The following is an 11,243-nucleotide window of genomic DNA, read 5'->3' as shown; positions in this document are numbered from 1 at the left end:
ATGTTTGTTGTGATTCCAAATACTTTATTTGCACGTCTACTAACTCATTAGTGCTAAACCAAAAAAAAAAAAAAAAGCTCAACCACTTCATGTATAACTGTGTAGGTCAAGGAACATTTTACATTTCTCTGTTTTTTTAAAAAGATATCTTTGTTTTTTAATTACAATAGCCTTTTGGACCCTATAGTATTGTTGGTTACCTAAACTAGTAATATTATGATCTCATTAACATTTTTGTGGGTCTAATCATTACAATCACAACATTTTTTTTGGGTGTAATGATTAGAGAAATTAGGCCTTATATACTAATGTTAATAAGGTTGTTGGCTTGCCCTTATAGAGAAAAAAGAGAGAGTAGAAATTAGAAACTGACTAAAATGTTAAAATTTAAGAATATCTAATTAAGATTTTAAGTAGTTACCTTGTGATCAAGTTTGGAAATTCTGATAATTAAATCCTTTTTCAACAATACAATTAGGAGGTGAAGTGAAAATATTCCTAAGACTAGGTAGAAGGGCTAATTTGGCATGGAAGGGAAGCTTGAATGGGAATGACTTGCATTGGAGGAAAAACCAAGTGTCAAGATCCTTCATCCTTGGCTGATTGAGCTGTCTATTGTGTAACAAGGTTATATGGAACATGACCAATATGTAGATTCCTAGTTGAGGTTTTTGACCAAGTAAGGATTGTAATTAGCATCTACAGTGATAAAAATTGTGATTCTTGAAAATGACAGCATTTGCAATACAAATATCAATGTTTTGCATTTGTATATCATCACTTATGGAGTGTGAGTTTGAATTTTCATTATATGGAACCCCAAAATTAAGGTTTGAACAAGAAAGGAGGTTTTCTCCAAGCAAGTAAATTTGTAATTAGAAAAACAAACATGTTAAAAGTATAATCACATCATATATGCCACTTAGCGAGTGCAAAGTTGTAGTACACATTTAAAATGTGAGTAATTATTACTATAGAACAATATTTAACACCTAAGACAACACAAACACACAAGTAAATATACCAAAAAATGTGTTTAGAACTAGAAACAGATTAATAAAACAATGTTAACAGACATGTTTTATACTATCTATTATAATTGGAGAGTTAAGGCCTTATAAACTCTCATCATGAGGATTTCTATACTTCTCATGTGATACAAGTTACTCATCAGTGTAAATTACGAGCACTTAGCATATAAGTTATCTCTATTATTATTAATATACAACTTTATATGTTGCTTAAGAATTACAATTGAAAGCCACAGTGTAGTGATAGGGGAAACCAATGTAACTTGAATAGAAGAATGAAAATAGAAAGGCAAGTTACAAGGTGATTCTATTATTTACACATTACAACTAATTATTGATATACATCTGTCTGTTATTTACAATGTGAAGAGAAAAAGGAAAAGGAAAAGGAAAAGGCAACAACATGGTATCCACAATTTTTGCATCGTAGTCAATCCCCTACTCCTCAAACTTCTCTACCTCTTCAAGCATATTATATATCAACATTGTTAATTAAGCCTCCAGTGCCAAATCAAAGAATATTTTCAAGCCTGAATGAATTGCAAGGGAAGCCAACAAAACACATCATCAGCAAATATAGCAACAAGTTCAACATACTATTTTCATGTTGGAAGATTCTACATCAGAAATGAAAATGTTACCTTGAATCAAATTCATCTCTGTCTTCCTTTAAAATGATTCTTCATTCAGAGGCCTTGTGTTACTATTTACATACATGAGCTGGGCCTCCATGTTTAGATGCTCCTTTATATTATTTACAATCTCATGCTGAGTATTTGGTTTGACAGTGTCATTGCTATTTACAAAGGCCCCCATTTCAGGCAGCGCAAAATGAGCATCCCATTCGGTTCCTTCAGACTCGCTTTTAAATTCAGCAACATCGCCAACAGAATTGGTAACATATTCAGGAGATCCCAAAACAGCACCCGGTGAAATCCTGCCATTATTAGACAGTGATGAAGTTTGACGTGACAGTTGTTCATTAGTCTTGTTATCTGTAGCAGTAGTCCTACAAGACAGCCATAATTTTAGTTATCCATCAAGAATCAAGCCAGTGAAATTCCTTCATCAAACTAGACTACTTATCAGAAAGCATTAATTTTCGTACAAATTCGGGTAACGATATGCTAGTTAAGTATAACAATAAGCAGCACACCGACATTTAATACCTAAAGCTTTTGACCTATCTAAACTAATTATTAAATTAATTTGTCATCAAACCTTGTTTGTTGCACTCTCGGGGTCTGTATATAGTCAAAAATTGGAATCAAGTCTTTCGACCTAGATTCAATCATGCGACTTGGAAGCTTTTCGATCTCAAATTCGCCTCCTGAAGATGCTGCTTCATTCATTATGGCAGATTCTTTTGATATTGAATGAAAATAAATCTGGTTGACAAACAGGATTATGCATTTAAAATTTTAAATGTTAAAGCAAAAGGCAAAATCAAACCTTAAAATCAGTCCAAATTAAGATGATATACCTCTGGGTTTGCCCACAATGGTCTCTGAGCAGGATGCATTTGCAATTCAGCTTCTGAAATATACAAATGATGCTGTTCCTCAAGAGAGAGATTCATTTTCTTTACCCCATTCTTGATTTTAGGGCTGACGACGTTGTCGGCCTTCACTTCCTCAGGATATATTTTGTTGCTATCGGAAATTCCACTCTCGCCATATATGTCAACATTATCTTCTCTCCGACTATGTCTCTGACATATATTCCACTTGTGGATAGCTTCCACTACTAATCTTGCCTCAGTTTGCGGAATGGATTCATAAGCCGGGGTTATTCCCGAAACAATGGTCGAATCTTGACCATTTATTGTCCGCAAAGCATATTGTATCATGGACCCAGTAGGTGAAAAGACCAAAAGATGATTCTTTGCCTTGGAATGGTTCCTGTCAACATATAAGGCATTACGGAAAGATGAAGCAATAGCACCAGAGAGCAAACTCTTCCTCCCAGCTGCAGCTGCGGCAGCACCACTTACCGCTCCTCTCCAGCCATTAGCTCCATTCCTAATTCTGCTTACTACAGAAAGTGTGATTGGAGGCCCAGAGGCGATAAGGCTCTGCTGCTGAGGCACTACTGAACTATGAGACCTGCGCATTGCTTGATTAGTCATAACTCCCATTCCATTATTTTTTGGCATAGGATTATCATCATAAGATTGAATATCTACATATCCTCCTTGAGGATTTATGGCAAATAGATGGCTAGTGCCCCTTGAGGAACTAATCATAATCCACTTGCTATCATTGCTAAAACTGATATCTTGTATAACCTGAAAAAGCCACCACAAGGAGAGTGATTATGAAAAGAAGAGTGATTATGATTTAAACCCAAGGGCAAGTGGGAACAAAAATGCACTGACCGCATTTGTGAAGCCACGTTGTAGCCTGTATAGATGAACATAGGAAAGACCAGCGTCAGATACTGATGAATTTTCATGTCCGGGAACTATCTTAAAAACATTGATATTATGCCCCTGGACTGAAGCAGTCACTAATATGGTGCCACTAGGATCAAAGCATAGAGCAGAAATGGGACTCTTGTGGGCCCGGAATTGGGTGATGACGTTTTTTGTAACAATATCTCTAACAATGACCTGAAAGGAAAAAATAACAAAGGTATCCTTAGTATATAGCAATGGAGCTGCAAAGACAAAAAATAATGATGCTTCCACCCTAGGTAAAGTAACATGTAAGCCTCAAAAGCACTAGCAAAGTTGCAATAGACTTCTGAAGACACCAGATACAGTTTCAATAACAATATACTTTAAGGTACAGTCATAGGCTAGCAAAGCACAGACCAATACATGGAACATGATGATATACGAGTAAAGACAAGATCAAGAACAATGATATTCACCATTCCAATGTTATCGGCATCTGTTGAATGGCCATTAATGATTCCATTGCCCTTTGGGCCAGAATTTACAGATTGTAATGAACCGTTGTTATCAGAGTAGTATCTGGAAAGTTTCTTGTATCCAATATCTCCAAGGGTCACAATTCCTGAAGCAAGCTGCTTGCTGGACTCTCTGGCATAGTGCGCAATTAAGCTCCCATTTGAAGAATAACCAGGAAGGCTTGAAGAATGTGTCAGCTGTTGTGGGCTGACATGCCCAGAGGCAGAGACTACAACCGGGCTTCCACTATATGCTAGCCATCTTGGACCCACTGCAAGTGGTCCGTAGCCTATGCTACCAGAACCGGGACAGCTCATGACTATAGGATTGGTAAGTAACGTATATTCCCTTTCTAAAGATGTAGCATCAAAACAGTGTATCTGTGAAACAATGACTCCATTAGTTATTTCAAGAAAGCAGGTATTGAAGGCAATTGATAAACAAAAATAAAAGAGAAAGTATACCTGAGTGGATTGAGCTACAGCAATTACTCGAGAACTGCACCTCACCGAATAGACAACTGATCTAAATTTCAGTACATGGACATAAGCATGGGATTTCATAGAATAAAACTGAACAGTGGTTGGCAGATAGTTGCCATTCATTTGGTCATGTGAGTTCGAAGTGCCCCCATTGTAAGGGGCATTTGACCCATCCTGAACATTGGTACCATTGGCAAAGAATCCATCGGTACAAACTACCAGCAGTGGGCGGCTATTTGCAAACTTGTCTTCTGATCTCTTTGATGCAATTGGATTTGGAACCATTTGCATAAAAGAAACAGGACCATCATGTCTGGAAACCACGTCACGTACATTGTTTGATTCATCAACATGCCAAACCTGGAAGCCAGAACGATAGCCTAGAAGAAGTACCTGCTGCAAGATTCCACCCTTGCTCTCCAACTTGTCAAATCCCGCCCAGAATACCTATGCGAATTTAGAATTGAAATCAGACATCACTGCTAGTAATAGATTGGAAATGTGAAAGGATAGAATAATCAATTATTGTCCACTAATAAGAAATGAATAAACATTATTGATGTCACATCAAGAAATCAGATCCAGCTGTGCTGAGAAAGTGTTACATCAAGAACATTATTTTGATGTAATTAAGGATAGCAGTTCTCTAGACACTCACTTGAATCTTGATGGATCAAACCATTAAAATTTACATTCCCTTTCCAACAACTAATCCACTAGTCCAAACGAAATTCATCAAACAGCTTGACTATTCCAATAGCCAAGTTAACTTGATTGGCAATTGCAAAACTTACTTTATAATTAAAGTTAACACAAAAATATCTGAATGTAATTTTATTGTACCATATGTATGCAAGACATCAACGACATATTACATTCAGTTTAACTAAACCAACCCAATATAAAGAAAAGGAGTTAGGTAAATCAGTCAAATTCAGAATCCATTATAATAACACATTAAGTTCGTTTAAGAAGATTAATATGGATAATCCCGAATGAGGTACAAAAAATTGGTGAGCTACAAGAAATTTCAAATCTCAAAAGATCTTTAGTTCTAGTGTGATCATGCAAGGTCAAAGTTCAACAAAAACAGGTAAGCTGTACAACCACAAAGGATGCCTTAAAATTAAGACAACTGTGTCCTTAAAATTAAGATAACTGTCTATCCAAATTGCAAAAACCCGTTGCGCTATTCTCTTAAAATAGTCCCTGCATCAACATGTTCAAAATTCTATCCTACAAAGTATCATTGCAGAATAAACACAACGAATAAACAAGGCACATGCTCACCCACAACTTCATAAAATAGCAACAGCAAAACTTCATCAGCAAGTGCACTAGTGAGCCTAATTTCCACAGAATAAAATCTTCACCCTGGACAGGCCCAAAATGAAGAGTTGCAGTTGCACACAACATACTACAAACTCTCTTTAAAAATATGCACCATAGCTCCTTATTCAAGCACAAAACGGTACTAAAAAGTAAATTACTAATTAAAAGGAACTGAAATGCCAACAGAGTAAAGCAACTACATTCAAATATGCAATTGGGTTTCTAAGTTCTAACCAAATATCCATCCTTTTAAACCTGATGAAATTGAACTCTTCACTGTAATCTGTAATCAGCTTTTGACACAATCACTTAACAATTTATAACACTTAAATGCTCCCTCCACCCACTGTTGTGCCAGATTGACAAAATTGGTACAATTAAAAATCAATATATTCAGACATAAGTTACATACAAATACATTAATTCTTGGATATATCAATTCGGTAATACCATAAAGGGACACCAATAAATGCAAACCAATTAACATCATCAAAATCTAAACTCATCATAAATTAATTACCATGACCAGTCTAGCAACTATCCTCAAAATCTAGAAAACTCTTCCAACACATACCTGATCATGGTCAGCATCATCATCCCTATCAACAATTGATGAAGCAACCGATGCAGCCGAGCGGGCGACAGTTGAAGCTCCAGAGGAAACAATCCTTAGGTAGCTAGAGATAGCACGAAAGGAGCTGGGAATAAAGCCATTGGTTCTACCAACAGCAGTAGCAGCACCACCACCAACACCCTGATGAAGAACTTGTTGTTTCTGTGAATCACTCCTCATCCCCATAACCAGCGAGAGAAATATAGCCACTCACCAAAAACACAACAATCACAGATTCTTCAAATTCACCTTCAAACATTCACAACCCTCCCAAAGTGTGCACCCTCCCCTTTAATCCATCAACACGTCTTCACCCTCTTCCACCATGGACAGCACAAAAAAAGGGGAAAAGAAAATTCACACAAGTGCCTCCATCTCCAATTTTTCTAAAAGCTTCCAAATTTTCAATTTAACCCACCAAATTCACAACAAACCCAAATCAAAACACGATTTCAATCCTCCAAAAATTTCCTCTTTTGTCTTTTTCTGGTTTCCGTATCAACACACGAAAAACAAATTAAAAAAAAAAACAACAGAAGACAAGGAAGGAACCGGTGGAAAAGGAAAAACAATGATTCGGCCTTTTCCTTCAAGCTACAATCAAATTAAATTACTCCACTATTCACAACGATTTTGCTACTAATCACAAATGAACAATATAATTGAAATTTAAAAAACAATTACCAAAAAAATCGATGAAAAAAATAACTTTTTTGGTCTAAAATGATTTTTCCCCTAAAATATACACATATACATGTTATTGGATTATGTACGATGATAAGAAATGAATAATACTGAAAAAGGGTTTTTGTCCTTTTAGGCTGAAGAGGAAACAGAAACTGCCGAACAATCGCCGAAGAACCGATCAGAGAAGAGAGAGAAAAAAAAAAGGTTAGAGAGAGAAAGAGAGAGATTGATTTCGGAATTAGAGGAATTGGATAACGAAGAAGGAAGGAAGAAAAAAATAATTTGAGGAAATTGAAAATGGAAAAAAGAAAAAAAAAAGCGTCTTGGTTCACGTCTCTTGTGTTCTGTGTGTTGTGTAAAGGGCAAGATTTTTTTTTTTCTTCAACTTTCGTTCTTTTTTTTGTTTAAGTTGAAATTTTTTTTAGTTAGGTTTGGTTTGAAGTTATGTTGTTGGTAATGGTGCTTGGCTTTTGAAGTTATTGTGTTTATTTGATTTTTTTTTAATATTTTTCCTTTTTTTTTTTTTACTCTCTATAGTTTTTTCTTTTCCCAGTTAATTAATTAAGGTGGTTTCATTTTCACTTGTGTTTCTCTCTCTAAATCTTTCTCTGACTACGCGTCTCAGTCTTTGTTGCAATGTCATATAAAAACCACTGTCAAAGAGTTTTTTCAAACACTAGTTTTAGGCTGCGTTTAATGACTCTGAATTTGGTAATTTTCAAAGAATAGGATAATATTATTATTTATTAAGATATAATTTTTGGAATTCGTTTCATTTGTATTGTATTTTTAGAAAATAATGAAAAAACATTTTTTTAAAATTTACCGTTCACCCCAACAAATTCTATTTATCTGGTATTTGTGGAATCATCAACAATTTTTATTTATTAGGAAATTTATCTTCTAATAAATCATATAAAATATTTTATACAAATATTTAAGTATATTTATTTTTTTAAGTAATTATTTAAGTAATCAACAAAAAAATAATTATTTTTACTAATGTGATAATACATAATTAAATATATTTATAAAATTATTTTTTACTTATTAAAATTAAATTCAAATTTGTTTGCCTACTTTTAAATGTTTATTTTGTATTTTCATTCTTTGCGTTTTTTTAATATTTTATTTTAAAATTAAAAAAATTAAAAATAAAATTTTCACTCTCTTATAAAATTCTAAAAATTTTAAAATATAAAAAGTTAAAAATACAAGTAAAACTAAAAATGGTTTATACTGAGTATTCCTTTTTTATTCACTAAGCAACTACCCAAATGCCAAATATGTAACATCGTGCATGATAATTGATCTTTTTCCGACTTTCAAATATTTTAATTCATAGAATAATTGGTCAAAAAGTTATAAGTTTTCACTAGCCACCACCTTATGGAACAATTCTCCATAAAATTATTAATATTATTTACCATATATAACGGATAATGAGTAAAATTTGGTGTATAATTTTTAAAAAAATATTATTAGTTATATATAATTTATAAAAAAATTAGATTTTATTGTTTCTAGAAAATTTGAATGCATAATCTCTTATTCTTTATTTAAACGTAAAATACTTCTTATTCTTATTTCGACTAATCTCATATTTATTGGTAATATATATTTTTTATTTATGAAAAGGTATTTAATAACATTAATACACCAGCGGCCAGTACACGTTAAAGCTAATATAATATTGCTTATTGAATAACCCTTTCTAACCCATGGCTTAATTTTGCAACATAAGGTATAATTATTGAAGATTAAAATTTTCTAAAACGCGAAAATTAGTAAAGTGATAAAGTGAAAAGTTAGGGTTAATAGTTTTTTAAAAACGTATTATCTTTTTTATTTTTTATAAAAAACAAAAGACATTTTATATTTTAATAGATTTTTTAAAAAAAATAATATTAAAAACGTCTTTTATTTTTGTTTTTTTAAGTAAGATATTGTGTTTGTTTGGGTACTATTAAGTTGATAAAAAAAATCAATAAAAAATATCTTTTTAAATTTTTTAGAGTATTTGATAAATTTTTAATAGTAAAAGTAAAAGTATTAGAAAAATAAAAAGAATATATCTTTTTTTTAAAAATTATAATTTACATCTTTTTTAAAAGATTTTTTCTTAAAAAAATATTTTTTACATAATAAATAAACAAAAAAATACTTTTATATTATTATATCCAAACACAATTGATAATAAAAAGAACTTTTTGCATGAGATATCCAAACATAAAATTGCTTTTACTTTTCTATAACATCTTTTAAAAAAATAAGTCAAAAAAATATATTTTCTTAAAAGTTCATCAAAATAAGTTCATTATAGACTTTTAGAAAAAGCAAATAATTTATATTTATTAATAAAAGTACTTTTCTTAAAAGATATATCCATATCTAAAACTTAATAAAAATATTTTATTTTTTATAAAAAATATTTTTTTCACTCAAATAAACTAATTCAAACTAACACTTAATCATTGATAGAATGAGAGAATGAGAGAGAGCCAGAAAGAGGGGTAGAGTTAGGAAACATGACAGAGATCCGAGAGTTTGGAACCGAGAAGAGTATCGACGCCTAGAGCATGAATCATTCTCCATTTTTGTGGATAATCTTCCAGAGGACATCTCGAAGAGAGAGCTATGACAATATATACATTTTTGCATTCATACGATACACTACAAAGGGAGGGCTTTGAAGGCAATAAGAAAAATGAATCAAATGAAGCTGAGAGGAAAGGTTGTTTTTGTGGGAGAAGCGAAGTACAGGAGGTCGTCGAACGTGCCGGAGATGAAGAGGCCACCAAGAGAAAAAAAATAATCAATTAACTACAACTCAACAGCCACAGCGCGAAGAGGCTCGTATGGACGCACCTCTGAATACAACAAAGTTCAGAAAGGAGAAGAAAGAACAACATACACATGGAAACGAGTGGACAAAAAATAGAGGTAGCCGTAGCAAAGGAAAATTTAGACCGGTTGCAGAGAAGTATAGTGGGAGGGACAACGAAGGCTATTGATTTTAATTACTTGAAAGGCAAGATTGAGAGAAACTTTTCTCAAGTAATTCAAGTACGAGAATTGGGTGCATACAAAGCTCTTCTGACCTTTGATTGTATGTTAAGCGATGAAGAAACCTACACCTTTAAAATGAATAGTCTTCTACAACTTTTCCATAGCGTATGGAGATGGGAAGAGGCGGAGTAAAGTGAAACTAGAAGAATGTGGTTAGAATGCTTTGGAGTTTCATTACATGTCTGGTCAGCGAACACTTTCTAGATGATCGGAGGTCAATGGGGGTGAAGTAGTTAGTTGAGATAAATTGACAGAATCATGTAATTCTTTCAGTGTTAGACGCGTGCAAATTGATACGTGTGTTATAGACGTGAACAACGAATGGATACATATTACAATAGGCCTCAGTAGTTTTGATGTGTTGGTAAAAGAGGTGGGAAGTGAGACATATGGTTTCGGTTGTTTGGAACACATGGTTGCTGGTGACACAAGTAGCAAACAACGAACTAGGGGTGCAATAAAGGACTGTGTAGATATGATTGACATGCCGGATTACAGGGACCAGGTGACAGAGCCGGTAATGACAGTGACGAGGGAGGGTGAAGAAGACAAGGGTAGGTTGGTAATTTCAGAAGAAATTTTGAATGAGTAGAGTAATGACAATTTAAAAGATAATCACATGAAAATGGTAACGTTCGATTCAAATCAATGTGACATTAAAGAAAGGGCTGATTCTGTGGAAAGAGATAGTATGAGTGATAAAAAAGATTATGAAAGAACTATATCGGAGGTCTTTGGTAACAGGTTATGTGGGCTAGAAGGGGGAGCTACAAGGAAAATAAAAAAACCAAAGTCTGACTTAATTAGAAATTGGGCCAACTACACCAATTTCTCAAACAAAGCACTATACTTGCAAATGGGCCTTAAGACCTTCAACAGGCCAAACCATGGGAGACGCTGGGACAGGATCAGCGTGTGGGCTGACCTATGCTGCTCCGGGTCGGGTCGAAGGAAAAACTCTTCTTGGCGCAACAATTCGATCGTGTGGTAACCCTAGCGTAGCGGCAGCTCCTAGTGCAGCACAATCACATCGAGACGGAGATGAAGGCTACCACAATGGAGGCTTGGCGTCGCTCGGTTGTGCAACGTCACGCCAAGATGTAGCTCCTAGTGCA

At 33.9% G+C, this 11,243-nt stretch overlaps 1 protein-coding gene across 1 annotated transcript; it reads right to left on the bottom strand.

Annotated features, from left to right (window-relative positions):
* Positions 1-1,190: 1,190 nt before the first annotated feature.
* On the bottom strand, positions 1,191-7,531 carry LOC112707257 (autophagy-related protein 18f). The gene is made up of 8 exons (XM_025758928.3): positions 6,334-7,531; positions 4,410-4,874; positions 3,906-4,325; positions 3,409-3,642; positions 2,515-3,318; positions 2,253-2,419; positions 1,673-2,040; positions 1,191-1,561 (listed from the first exon to the last, which is right to left on the bottom strand). Exons 1-7 carry the CDS (start codon positions 6,556-6,558, stop codon positions 1,701-1,703), a joined length of 2,655 nt encoding a protein of 884 aa, XP_025614713.1. The 5' UTR covers positions 6,559-7,531; the 3' UTR covers positions 1,191-1,561; positions 1,673-1,700.
* Between the last annotated feature and the right edge of the window lie 3,712 nt (positions 7,532-11,243).

Source organism: Arachis hypogaea, chromosome 8 (genome assembly GCF_003086295.3).
Source record: "Arachis hypogaea cultivar Tifrunner chromosome 8, arahy.Tifrunner.gnm2.J5K5, whole genome shotgun sequence".
In the NCBI taxonomy this organism is placed as follows: Eukaryota; Viridiplantae; Streptophyta; class Magnoliopsida; order Fabales; family Fabaceae; genus Arachis; species Arachis hypogaea.
Note: the sequence above shows the minus strand (reverse complement) of the source record. Positions and strands in the feature narration are given on the sequence as shown.

Excerpts from the sequence above, each read along its gene's own strand:
- LOC112707257 (XM_025758928.3), bottom strand. The coding sequence starts at position 6,558 with ATGGGGATGAGGAGTGATTCACAGAAACAACAAGTTCTTCATCAGGGT. Across the intron at positions 4,326-4,409 it reads CTGTAGCTCAATCCACTCAG|ATACACTGTTTTGATGCTAC; the intron begins GTATACTTTCTC and ends ATTGTTTCACAG. Across the intron at positions 2,041-2,252 it reads CCGAGAGTGCAACAAACAAG|GACTACTGCTACAGATAACA; the intron begins GTTTGATGACAA and ends GCTGTCTTGTAG.